At 36.9% G+C, this 14,628-nt stretch overlaps 1 protein-coding gene across 1 annotated transcript in view; it reads right to left on the bottom strand.

Annotated features, from left to right (window-relative positions):
• Positions 1–1,772: 1,772 nt before the first annotated feature.
• Positions 1,773–14,628, bottom strand: part of LOC150102982 (aconitate hydratase, mitochondrial-like) — a 451,613-nt gene continuing 438,757 nt past the window's right edge. The window contains exon 22 of the mRNA XM_090398314.1: positions 1,773–2,312. Within this exon, the coding sequence (XP_090254440.1) occupies positions 2,175–2,312 (138 nt within the window). The 3' untranslated portion in view covers positions 1,773–2,174. The remainder of the gene's footprint in view (positions 2,313–14,628) is intronic.

Genomic DNA, 14,628 nt, shown 5'->3' with positions numbered 1-14,628 from the left:
ATAGTTAGATAGTGTATGTGTGTGTGTGTATATATATATATATAATTTAATATATACCATTAGTATAACACCAAGTATATAATTTCTCGGTATCTTTTTATTTTATAGTATAACCAAGTGGAAAAACTTCCAACATGTATGTGTTTTCTAGGAGGGAAAACCTTGTCAATTCCACAAGTTGCTTTACAAAGATTTTTCACATTCTATATGAGATACGAAACAGATCTTTATAACCAAATAACATTGTTACTGGGCTTAGAGAGGCATGTATTGACTTCCTCTGCTCATAGCATCACGAAAAATTACATTTACTTTATATGGCAATATTCCAGTTCTTTCTCCTATTCTTGGCTATCAAGTCGTAACGTGTGTGTATTTAAAAGCCTTGTTTAAAGATGAGAAATGTCTGAAATGAGAAAAATAGGCTCTGTATGTTCTTGCCATGAAATTTTGAGAGAGATGTAAATCTTACTCATGGTACATTCATTAGTACTGCAGGTGATAGTTCATCCAGACATACACAGTCTATCACCATGTTATTAAAAAAAAAAAAAATCTAAATGATAGGCTGTTTTCTGCTTGGTTAGAAAATACATTATATTCTTTTTTTATCCCTTACCCTAAGTAAAAGATTTCTAACTTCAGAGCAACTGTTGACTCACTTATCAGGTGTAAATGTTTCTAGGCAGGAAATTGCCAGGAATTTAGCATTATATATACACTGCTTGGAAAGAGTCAATGGATACCCCATGGACAAGGTGCATCGTGCCATGTAACAAGTCGTGTCTGTAGCCAGCATAAATTGGAAGAATATGATGCTCCCAAGTCAATACAGCTGTGTCTGGGTATAATGGCTGCAAGAAGGAAATTGATGGAGTTTGAAAGAGCCGTTATGTTAGGATCTCATGTGGCAGGCCTATCTGTTCAGCAAATTGTTGACGAATTGGGCTATCTCAGATCAACAACCAGTGATACCATACTGAGATGGAAGCAAAGGAAATCAACTGCAAGTGCTACCTGAAGTGGATGACCCTCCACATTCGGTGAATGTGACTGTAGGATGCTATGAAGGATAATATGTAAATACTGCCATTCATCAACTAACAATGAATGAGTAGTTCCAGGCATCGACTGGAACATGAATTTTGATGAAAACATTCAGAACCGAGGCTCGTGACATGGGTTTCAATGGTGGAACCACAATATGCAAGAAATCCCAACTATGAAATTCGGAGGTGGCAATGTGATAATATGGTCTTGTTCATCCTGGTTTGGCCTCGGACCTCTGTTTATGGTCCGAGGCAGTAGGAATGCTTCCTACTTTGTGGCATTTTTACGGAACTGACCATAAACAGAGGTCCGAGGCCAAACCAGGATGAACAAGACCATATTATCACATTGCCGTCTCTTTCAGCAAGATGGTGTTGTCCCGTGTCATAAGACTGCCAGTGTAACTGTATAGTTTGTGGACATGAATATCACCACACTTGATTGGGCTCCACAGAGCCCTGAAAAATCCAGGAAATGATTATATGCCTACAGGAATAATGGTCTAAAATCTCCATTGATCACTGCATTCATTTCAGCAAAAGGAGGTCCTACATCTTATTAATGTGGGTGACTTGACTGCTTGTTCCTCACACTATGGTGTCCTTTGATCTTTCCAAGCAATGTATTTAACAAATACAACAATAAGATTTCTAGTGGCTTTGTATGTATGCTAAATCATCTAGAACTTTAATGTATACCTATGTTTTAAATAAGAGTCAAAAGCCAATCAACAGTTCTTTTACTTTTGACAAAAAATATAAAAATTTGTTTAGTTCATGTCATTACAGCATTCAGAGCTGCAAAGTGATTGTGAGCACCCTCCACAACTGATTCAATAATTTATCATGATATTTTTTAAAATACAAAATTTATCCCTCCCCTCACTACTGTACAAAGACTATCTACAGAATATTTCTATTCAGCGATGTTCATAATAGTTACCACATTAGACTAGCTGCTGAAAGACTGCTGCAAACTTGCAGTAAATTTTCACGTAATGTGATCAAACTGTTTAAAAGTTTGTTACTGCATATATAGTACACAACTTTTTTTATTGCAGGCTCCTAGGTCCCTTTTACTCCTTCAGTGTCCTATAATTTAATTTAAATAGAAACTGCCAACCCTTAATTTTTTTTCATATCTGCCATACAATTAAGTGCGCTACCAGCTTTAAACCATTCAAGCTGTGTCTCATTCATTGTATGATTTAGTAGAATTGTTTCCTTTTTCCCATCTTCGTGTTTAATTTCACATTTCACAGGCTGAAAACAAAACGAATAATACATTAAATTATGCATGAAGTTTTCAATTAATTTATAGTACATATAGAAATTGTCAAAATTAAAAATTTTTTCAACTACAAGACATGCCTTGACTGATTCTTAGGAAATAAATGAGATAAAACTATCCAAAATGATAAATACATAGTGTATTTATCATTTCTGGTTGTTTTTACCTACATTTAAGCATTTCCTGTCCTTTTCCATGAAACGAAGATTAGTTAAATATTAAGCAACACAATACAAAACTGAATTTAAGCCATTTGTCTCATAGCCTGTGAGACATTTACAGTTGATTTTATGAGTTATTTGTGTATCATCAAAAATATCAAGTAAACCAGTTATCAAAGCATGTTTATCTCTATGGAACATGATAGTGCTTACTCTGGTGCAAGAGTGCCATATCTGCAATACAGTTGACTAACTATAAGATACTTGCAGATTACATGCTTTTTTGCCATGGATTAATGTAATGTGCCAATAATATTTCTGCACTTGAAGGTCTAGCAGAAGCAATATTTATTGTGTCATTTTCTTAAAGCAATTATTATTAAATTAAGCAATTTAATAATGACTTTACTTTCCTTGTTCTTATCAGGCTCAATGCAATTGAAAGTGCTTTTGCTAGACATTTAAAAATTACCAAAAATAAAAAGAAATGCAAAGTTAACAGGAAAAGTTGCATATGCAACTCCTCCTGTTAGCTTCGCATTTCTTTTTATGAAAATAAAAGTTATATTCAACTTCATCCTACACTAATTTCTCTTCCCCAAAAACAAAAATAATCCCTATTCTACAATCTGTAAAACAGGATTTCAAAAAAAGCATTATCTGTAAATAAACAAGGTTCTATTAAATGTATAACTTATGTGTGAATTACATAACTTAAATGCAATTGTATGGTCTATTTATGGTTTCAATGCAAACAGTTTTTTAGCGTTTAAGTGTTCTTACATTTATATAATCTTTACCCTGATGAAGCCAACAGCCACAGTTGGTGAAACTAGTTGGTATAACTTAGTTTAAAATAAATATATTTGACCAAAAAAAAAACCCCAAATAGTAGTTATTCTCTCCTATAGTTCTGTTTTATTATCATGAACTTTGTGTGTGTGTGTGTGTGTGTGTGTGTGAACCTATACCCCCCCCCCCCCCCCCTCGCAACTCATTCTCTAAGCATGAAGTGCATTTCTTAAATGGAGTATTATCAGCAACCCCATTCTAACAATTTGCAATTAGATACACTGGGCAAATGGATGCAAAAAATAAAAAAAATATTAATTTTATGGCTATTTAGCCTATTTTTGTTTAGGAGTGCCCCTTTTTGTAATGTCATTGGCTTTTTACTCAGTTCTAGGGCATCACTGAAGTTTTACAAATATATGAAGAATATAAGAGGGAAAATTTGGACATACCTTGAGGATGGTGCTGGCTGTCTTCTTATTCACCGGAATTCTGGCATGTGGGTGACAACATTCATCTGCTGTTTGATGGGAGTCGGGGGGGGGGAGATGCGCCTGTGTGCAAAACTTTAGTTGGCACTCCGATATCCCCCCTCCAATAAAAAAATCACTTCAAAAAAACGTTTCTTTAAAGTATTTCCTCCTCTTTGGTGCCTTTACTATCCTGGTGCCTGTGTGCATCGTACACATGGCCGGCATGCTCCTGATGGGAGTATGATTAAAGAAAGTAGAGCAATGTTGGAGAATTATTGGCGAGGCAAGGGGTATGTGGATCTTTTTGAAAAACCAGGGTTTTTCTTAACAGATGCTAAAAGAGAGTGTTCAGTTCAGCTGAACACTCTTTTAGCACCTGTGCTGATATCCCATCAGTCCTTATTGCCGAATTCTTATTCAGTTTGTGCAACAGCTCTAATACTTTCCCCTCATCCACATGAGTTTCCTCATACAGTGAAGAGATGGCTGCGAGTTCAGTGTTACATATACCAGAATGATGGCTTTTAGCAAAATGGCTGCTCATTAGTTGAACAATAACTTCTGCATCAATCACCTGTATACCATCTGCATTCAGTAGAGTTATTCTTTCAAATTCACTCTTTCTTTTACTTGCAGCATAATGATAGATTCTTTGGAAACCCAAGAGTCAGGATTATTCTCAACAACTTTTACAACTCCCTTTTTCCTTTCCATATAACAAAGAGTGTCAAAACAGAGTTCTGGTTGGTGGGGGAGGAAGTGGTGCAGTCTCTCTCTGTAGGCCTTTTGAGAGTCATTCTGGATAAGAGTCACCTCTTTTGGCAGGAAGAGGTGACCCCCTCCCCTTGTTCTCACCTTTCCTATACTCCTTATTCACATGAATTGAATGGTCCTGCTTTGTAGGGGGTTATTCATCACTTATAAGTAGCATTGTGCTGCCAACCTAGGGCACATGACAAAGTAATGGTTGCAATGTATTCAAGCAAGCGGAAAATGTTCAAAATGTGAGGCTGAAATTTTATTTTCTGGCTTTCTGGATGGCACAGGTGTGTTATAGTAGAATATGCAATGCACTATGCCATGTCACGTGTTTTGGTGATCACAACAGCAATTTCAATGTGTTGTTACCATGGCTGCCAAGTTTATGGATTTGAACATTTCTGGAACAGCTTAAGAGACCTGGCATTTAAATTCTCCATGAGATCTATGGAGAGCAATTCTGATGATGTGATATAACATGCCTCCTGCAACTTTCAAAGTGCAGAGATCCATGATGCATAGTGGCAGTAAGAGGGTCTACAAACTGTCAGAATGTGTTCCTCATATTTTCACTAGACTATGTATTAACACGACACATTTAAAATTGTAAAAGCTGTAATACTTCAGTATTCTGTGTGTGTGAGCAAGCAATATCTTTAATATCATTCTCCTGGGAATGGAACAGTCGTAGTATTGAGAAAGTAGGTTCTGTTGTTGTTGTCAAAGGTGATTCAATTCCGAAAGGTTGATTAGAAAATTAAAAAACTCAAAGTTATATTTGAATTTTTTTTTTAAAGAAATAAGAATGTATGTTATTTGAAAGGGCCACAGCAGAAGGAATAAACAAGAAAAAATATCCTGTGACTTTGGAGTAACTATAAAGGGATGGCAACTAGCTACTACACAATACTGATCACAGATTTAGAAACTTATTTAATACCATATTGAACCTCCTTTATCCTAAATTATAGCACATATGGGATTTGGCATAGATTCCACAAGGTGTTGGATTGCATCTACACCATACTAGACAATCTTTTAACTGACTCATGATAAGAGGACTGTGTTCACAGGTTTGTTTTTGTTGTTGCCAGGGAAGATTGTGGAAGTCACTATCATGCTCACTAAACCACTGCCGAACAATTCTTGTGCGATGGACAGTAGCCCTGTCGTCCATGAAACAACTGTCGCATACTAGTTAAAATGTCAACATTGCTCAGATATTCCATGGAGAACACCTGACCTTCCAGCAATATCAGTGGACCCATTCCACATCATTAGAACATGCCTCCACACCATGACACCTCCAGAACCTCTAGTTGTGTTTATTATAAAGCAAGCTGGGCTCTCACCAAACTCTCTGCCTAACATCGGTACAGAACAGGGTGTACTGTGACTCACTGGAGTACATGACTTTTTTCCAGTCTTCTAGTGTCTCGGCACTGTGTTCCTGACGCCACTGTAGACTAACTTGCTAGTTCTTTGCAGAAGCATGCAACTGCCAATACTGATTCTCTTCAATTTCCTGCACATAGTTCAGTGAGATATAAAAATGCTTCAGTCAACTACTGCATACAGGAAGTTGTTTGTCTGTACAAAACCTTCTAATAAGACAGTGATTTCATTCCTGAAAGAATGTCTTAGGACCACAGTTACGCCTTTAAGGCAATCAATGTGGATTATTTTACCACTGGTTAAACACCTGGAATATCTCACCTTTTGAGAAACCAGTCAGCTCTGCTGTTTTCAAAATCCTGGCTCCAGCCATGATGGGCACTCATAATAAGCTCTTTATCGAACTCCAAAACAGCCTTTTTTTTCCCCATTGTGATTGACACTATTGACAATTTACCGACCAGCAGTATTCTCAAATAGTTGCCTAGAACATGCAGTGATACATGTGACCAAGTATTTTGCAAGTATGCTGCATAAGTGATGTTACATATGAGAGTGGTCTGAAAAGTTCTCTGAAACTTTTCAGAAAAAAAGTTCTCATTGTTAGGCTTTTCTCTGAAAAGCCTAACAATGAAAAAACAAATTTATAGTTTCAAAATTATTTTTATTTCTCAACATAATCTCCCTTAAGACTAATATATTTATTCTAGCGATGCTCCAGTGCCATTATCCTGTCCCTGTAGTGGTTCTCAGTAGGATCTGCAAAATACCCCTCTACAACTGCAATCACTTCTTGATTCAAACAAAAATGCTGACCAGTGAGAAAGAGTTTTAGTTTTTGGAAGAGATAGAAGTCAGAGGGAGCCAAATCTGGGGAATAGGGTGGATGTTCCAACAATTCATAGGGCAGATCCCTTAATTTTCCCATTGCCAAAACATCTTTGTGGGCAGATGCATTGTCCTGATGAAAGATGATTTTTTTTCATCTGCAAACCAGGTCTTTTCTCACAAATTTTTTCATCTAGTCTGGTTAAAAGATCAGAATAACATTGCCTGGTTATTGTTTTACCCTTTTCAAGATAATAAACAAAATGCCTTTAGTGTGCCAAAAAACCGATGCCATGACCTTTCCTGCTGATGGAACCAACTCTGTCTTCTTTGGTGCTGAACAACTGGCTTCTGTTCACTGTTTTGACTGCTGTTTGGATGCTGGTGTGTCTGTCTTCTTTGGTGCTGAAGAACTGGCTTCTGTCCACTGTTTTGATTCTGCTGTGTAATGGTGAATTCAAGTCTCATCCATTGTAATAAATTGATGCACAAAATCAGTTTTATTCTCGTTAAAATGCTCCAAGCACTGTTCAGAGATATTCATGCAAGTGCGTTTTTGATCTGCTGTGAGTAAGCACAACACCCATCTTGTGCAAAGCTTTTTCATACGCAATTCTTCATGCAAAATATATTCTACACTTTCTTTTGAAATGCCTATACCCTCAGCAATTTCACGCACTTTCTCGTCGGTCATCCAATACCATATCGTGCACTTGATCAACGATTTCTTTATTATCAGTGATAACAAAAAGTATTGTTACACTTTTTGGACATGTGGATCATCTTCAGGGCTGGTACGGCCATATTTAAACTCGGCGGCCCATTTCTTAATTGTCGAAAACGAAGGAGAATAGTGCCCATAAATAAACTTTTATGAACTTCAAATTAATTTCTTTTGGCGTTAAACCTTTCACGAAGAATTTTATAACCGCATAATACTCAATTTTATCAATTTTAAGGGATATAGACAACACTTTTGCTTCAGACAGCTGCATAAAATAAACACATGGATGCTTATTACAGATGTACCAATTTAGAAAAAAAATCTCTTGCCAATAGTGTTGTCATCTATGGCTGAGGTCGAGAACTTTTCAGACCACCCTTGTATATCTGTATATAGGTTTCCAATTCTGGGATCAGTATGTGTAGTAGCATATCTTAACATATCTGGAGGTGAGTGGGAGAATTACTGATATAAAAAATGAACATCTATGAGAAAGATAACTCATTAATCAAACAAACTGCTCTATTTTATGGGATCTCATAGAATGGAAGGACACCTGAAGGCCAACAGATCTAAGTACTTTCACTATCTTCTGGGACACCTTTAACATAGGGAATAGTGACACACAAAACTATAATTATTTATCATCTTGTCTACATATGATTTGGTAAAACCATTAGTAAAGAAGGTGGACTTGATGTGATTTACTTCTTGTGAGAGCAGCAATTCAGTATAGCAAAGAGAGTGTGTTCGATGTACTAAAGTCTTAATGGTGCCAGATTTTTGACAATTATGATGGTGTGAAAGAGGACGAATGTAAAGTCCAGTATGTATTTTCTTTCTGAATACAGAGAAGTGAAGATTATTAGCAGGATGAACAAGTGAATTGCCTTTTTTAGATCTCCTAACTTGCATCTATTAAGATAGTCCTATAGCAGCCTTTTAAGTGCCAGATAATCTTTGGCAAATGAATGCAGCCATACTTCTCGAAGTTAGAAGACTTTTATAGATGACTAATTCTAAAAATTATGAATCTTCTGAAAGACTCTACAACCAGACACTCTTGACCCTAAGCTACATTTCCCTGACTTCGATAGCTTGAATCATTCAAATCCAAAATACGTTCAGGTTATTTTTTCATGGAAAGGAAAAATAAACAAACAGCTAAATGAGACTGCAATGCCCCCACCCCCTACCATTTTCAACATAGAAAAGCTAGAAACCACGTACTCACAAACCAACAGTTTGGCTATGCTTTTCTTTTTTTTTTAAATATCAACTCCCACATGAAAGGTCCCAAGACATATGACACAATAGTGCCATGCAGGGGCAAGAAAGAAGAAAGAAATTTGTTGATGCCTTTCTTGAAGACCTGAGGATTATTATCATCAGAAAAAACAGTATGGGGAAAAACATTCCAAAGAACAGAGGTGTAAGGGAGGTAAGCAGAAAATGAGAAGTTAGTTCAATGACTGTACAAGGTGTTCACCAGTATGTTAGTGCACAATTAGAGGAAAATGGAGGGATGGTAGTAGCCAGATTAGTGGTTAATGGAGCAGAGCCCATGGAAATACTTATTTAAAAAAAAAAGAGACATCATGCAGCAATGGTGTCTATGAGAAAGTGACTGAGGAGTCAGTGAGAAAGGAGTAACCAGTTAAATTAATTGCCTGCTTCTAAATACATTCAAGAATTCTGAGAGGAGGGTTCTTATGTGCACCACTCCAAAGGTAGGAACTATTCTAAGGTCAGGTGGATTTCAGCTTTGTGAAGCATCAAGAGAAGTGCTTTTTGGAGGCCATAGAGGCTATGGATCTGATCTGCTTATGCCAGGATAGGTCAAATGTAAGATTAAAACTCAAGGAAAAAAAAAAAAAAACTAATCCTGGCAAGAATAATATTGTGACAGAGTGAGGCATGGTCTTTCTTTCTGGAAATAAGATAGGAATATATTTTGGCAATATTAAAATTCACCAGATTATCCTCACCCTCTGGAAAATGGTAAAAGAGATCAGTGTTTAAGGCATTTGTTAAAGATCTTAAAGCATGAATTACCAGAGCATTACAAGATTTTGAAAATGAAAAAGAGGAGTGGAGAGGACTGTTATATGATATATTTACTATTTGGCCGAGGCATATTAGTTACATGACTACTAAATGGCTCATATCCTTTCTTGTTTGTAAGAAACTTACACACTGAAAGGAACTTACATAAGTAATCATCATCACCCATCCCAACAAGAAAGTGTTGTGAAGGTAGCTGGAGTTCTGTAGCAAGAACCAGAGCTATTTGTTCAAAGGACACAGCTCTTGCTACATAACTTCAGAACCCTTTTTAACCAATGGGTGAAACTCTTATAAAATATATGCTTATAAGAGTCTTATCAAATACATGCTTCACACATTCTAACTGAAATAAAAACACAAGACCACAGCAAAGCTATCTGCATTTCTCATTCTGTTGCTTCAGGAAATGACTTCTTATATTCAAGGTACTCTGGAAAAGAGAGCTGAAGTTATCTGAAAATATAATCTCCAAGCCACTTTCAAACCACACATACAGCTAGCAACCTTCATCCATTCTCCTAAGGATCAGCTTCATTCCCTTGTACATCCTGGAGTTTGTGAAGTTTTTTGTGCCTGAAATTTAGTCTATTTTGCATAGACTGGATGACTATCTTTGAAGAGCATAAGAACTACTACATTTGAGTAGTTCTTATGCAGTTCAAAGTCATGAACTGCCATACAGGTGTATGGCAGTTCATGACTGGTAGACCATTCTCTGGATACTCCTGCACAGGATTAAATGGAAGTCTACTGTGCTGTACAATAGTAGTTATTAAGTCTGAGAGACTATTTTTAGAATCAGCATGAGGTATAAAATATTATTATTAAGAGAAACCCCCCAGGGAGTCAGGGACTCATTGAGGGAAGCCACATACTACATGCACCAGCTATCATACTTATTCTTGAATTTATTCACACTGCTTCCACTCACAGCATCCAATGGCAATCCATTTCAATCACGCACCACCCTTTGAGAGAAAAATTCTAGCCCTCACCCCCTTCTTAATGGCATTCATTCTCAGCTTCCAAGGATGCTTTCTTGTCCTTTCCCCACCCTCCTATCCTATCCCATCCCTTCAGCCATATGGCTTGTGAGGGTAGCTGTATGCTACCTTACTAGGGAAATGTTTATGAGCAAGGCGATTTCCTGTTGCCTTCCTTTTCTGTAGCCGTGCGTGTGTTCACAGGACAAGTTTTTGCCTGTTTTGAGGGATGAAAAACGGGAATTACTTGGGGGGGGGGTCACCTCCGTATGAGACCGGTTAACTCACCTTTAGTCAAAAGAGACCAGATAAAGGTTCCTCATGTCACTGATGGGAATCGAATCCAGGTCTTTCTGCCCAAAGGGCTTCGTCTATACAGACTTATCTATGGAGGCTCCCCCACCCCAATCCTCCATAAATTAAAAAATTCCATCAACTGAAATCCTGTATGACCCTCTCAGAAGTCTAAGTCTCAATCATATTACCCCTCTTTCTCCTGTTTGATAGTGTGTAACAGCCTACAAATTCTCAATCTGTCTTCATAATCAGTATTTCACAATCCTGTTTTGTTAACACTCTCCTTTGCACCTCTCCACTGTATCAGAATCAGAACGGAAACCATGAGACCAGACCTGAACACAATAGTCCAAGGAAGGTCTTATCAAGGCCTCGTAAGATGCCATTTTGCCTCTTTACATGTGAACGTTCATTTCAGCATTGCAATGATCTATTGAGTTGTATTAGCAATCTTTGCTACATTTTCAACTTCCTATCTACTAACACTTCAAGATCCCTAGCCTCATCAGTTTCTTCTAGCATAATCCCACCAATATAATACGGAATTGAATATCTAATCACGCCAAAGTGAACGACTTTACATTTGCTGACATCCATTTTCCCATACCCACAATTCCTGCCTATTAAAATCATTCTGCAAGTACTGCATATTCAGCAGCATTCCTGATTACCCTACCTATCTTTGCATCATCAGCAAATGGCTGTATGTCACCTGTCAAATCCTTCCCAATGTTGTCATTAATGTACAGAGTGAATCAGACTGGTTACCTTAAATCTTGCAGACTCTGGCGTGTATCCTCTCGCCACAGAGTACGGTGGAAGAAAGCCACAATAATACACCGGAGCAAGTTCATATATGAAAGACTATTCATGGAATCAGCCTCAGCCCTTAGAAACATGCCAAACCTCAACAAGTTTGGTTGCATGAGACTGCCCCAAATTTGGGAGGCTTACATCAGGAGACCTTCAGCCCAACGGCCAAGAATACCTACATAGCTTGCTAGGGGGCACCATCAGGACTTTTAGGAAAACCATAGCTACCTCGCTTCATTCTCATTTACTGTGCTTAGTGCCTGCATGCACGTGTCTTTATTTTAAGTTCCTTTTGAAGATGGCAACGTGACGTTGCCGAAATATTGGATATATATTAAAGTTTAGTTTAATGTATATTCTATTATACGTTGTAATTTCCTTAAGTTATTTGGTAAGCATCTATAACCAACGTCTAAGCCTTTCTACAAGAGTTAAGAAAGGGGTAAGAGCTAGATTCTCTAACAAAGTAGTGAGAGAGTTGGACAGTTTGCCTGTTGAAGTGTTGAGTGCATCTAATGTGAATGAGTTTAAGAGAAGATGCAATGTAATTTCCCCCCTCACATTCTCCAATGATAATAAAATTTCAGTGTTTCTAAGACTAAGCGAAATGTCAGCTGAACCACTGAAACATTAATAAAAGGATACCAAATTTTAGAATAATCCCTATTTTCAGTTTTGCATTTCAAGATCATGTTACAAATCATATAATCGTAACACTGAACAGAGAACAACTTGGAAGACATACAAAAGCTGAGTGAGTGTCATAATGTAGTGAAACATCAATTTTTGAAAATTAAGAAAATAAAAAATGTGTTCTATGTTGGTAGAATCCATGCCTTAGTGAATTAATAAGGAACAGAGGAGCACAAATAAATTATTAGATATAGTTGGAGTTTATAACTTATAAATTTTTAAAATTATAACTAATTTTTTTTATATACATATTTCCTTGCAAAATTAAACTTTTTCTTTTAAACATGAGTATGTAGATTACTTTGTTTGCTACTGTAAGTCAGCAGTTAGAATTGAAGGAGGTACAGGAAGGCTTGATGTTAAATCAGGTGTAAGACAAAGATACAGGTTATCCCCTCTGTTATTAATCATCTCAATGGATCACATTATGAAAGAAAGTTGCATTAAAACCTGATATCAAAATTGGAGATGTTAATCTCAGCTCTTTACTTTATGGAGACGATGTTATTCTCTTAAATAAATCTGATACAAGTCTGCAGGATTCCCTTCCTAAACTGATTAATTGCTGTAATAAATTTATTAAGAAAATGAACAATTAAGAAGAAAACAATGAAAGTTACTCTTGAATGGAGAACCTATAGAACAAGAAAACATTTCAGCTTTTTAGGCAGAAAAGTGAAGATGGCAAATTAAATATGGCAATAGAAAGAGAATAAATTTTTTTGGAATAAGAGTGAAACTAATCAAAACACTAAACTTGATGTATACAAGACAGTGTTTGAACCAATTTTAATTTGTGGATCTGAGAGCTGAGTTAGAAATAAAATGCTAGATCGAAGACTGGATACCACAGATATGAGAGTTCTGAGAAAGATTAGAGGAATTCTGTCAGGATAGCAGGAAAAATACCAGTTATCTTCTGTTATCAGGATACCAGAAAAATACCAGTTATCTTCTGAGTTATTCTCTGTTCTCCTGCAAAGGGGAACAGAGAATAACTCAGAAGACGTACAAAAGCTGAGTGAGTGTCATAATGTAGTGACACACATCAATTTTTATTCATGTAACTTTATTACCAAATGACAACACTGAATGGTGTGATACTTCACACCATTTGAACATGTCGGCTTTTCATGGGGCAGAGCGAGCACATTGTGTGTTTTTGTTTGAGAAACTGATTTTGTGGAAACAGGCTGTTCTGTGCACCACTCTAGTTCAACAGGAAGGCAACTTGCTGCCGATGCTGTGATGGAAGAAGTTTGGGAAAGTTTCCAGAGAAGCCCTGGAAAGTCAACGAAACGGGTGTCTTGTCAAATTGGAATCCAATGTGACTGTATGGCATGTTTTACGACAGTGTCTACATTTAAGGCCTTACAAATTTACCCTCATACAATTTGAAGAAAGACTTTAAGAAGATATGGCAGGATTTCTGTACTGAAATTATCAGTAGGATAGAACAAAATGAGGACTTTTTTTTTTGAACACGATTGTTCGTGACAACTGCACTTTTCACATAAGTGGGCAAGTAAACTCAACTGAAGATTTTGGAAAAATGAAAATCCACATGCCATCATAGAACATGTTAGTGGCACCCCAAAGGCTAACATTTTTTTGCGCCATTTTAAGCAAGAAGAAAGTGTATGGACCCTTTTTTTTTTCAGTGTCTACTGTTACTGGTGGTGTGTATCTGGACATGCTACATAGTACCTAATACCACAATTAAATAATGATGACTACGATGGACGCTTACATTTCCAGCAAGATGGAGCACCTCCTCATTACCTGACAGATGTAAGGTTGTACCTTGACACCCATTTTCAAGGCAAATGGATTGGTAGAGAGGCATCTGTAGCATGGCCACTGCGTTCCTTCGACCTTACACCATTAGATTTTTTCTTGTGGGGCTTTGTGAAAGATCAAGTGTTTGTACCACCACTACCAGCCATTTTGAATGAGCTGCATTCCAGAATTACTGGAGGCAGTCATATCGAACTTTAACTGTCTGCATTGAAACTTCAAGTGTTATGCTACATTTGCACAGTAATAAAAATTGTTCATCTATTGCTATTTACCTTCCATTGTTATTCAAAGTTGCATATCCCCTTTTGAAACACCCTGTACATGGATTCATACAGTAAGAAGTGCCCTTAGAAGACAGAAATATAAGAACTGATAATATTGAAATCTTAACAGATTAATTAGGAGGAGATTCTTAAATTTGTTGATAGAAAGTTAGTAATTGTATAATTTTTTTCATGTATTTCTATCATAATATCCTGCACATCTTTTGATAGTACATGTCA

This window comes from Typopeltis vanoorti, chromosome 9 (assembly GCF_054136105.1).
Source record: "Typopeltis vanoorti isolate ZY-2024b chromosome 9, IOZ_Tvanoo_1.0, whole genome shotgun sequence".
Classification (NCBI taxonomy): Eukaryota; Metazoa; Arthropoda; class Arachnida; order Uropygi; family Thelyphonidae; genus Typopeltis; species Typopeltis vanoorti.
Note: the sequence above shows the minus strand (reverse complement) of the source record. Positions and strands in the feature narration are given on the sequence as shown.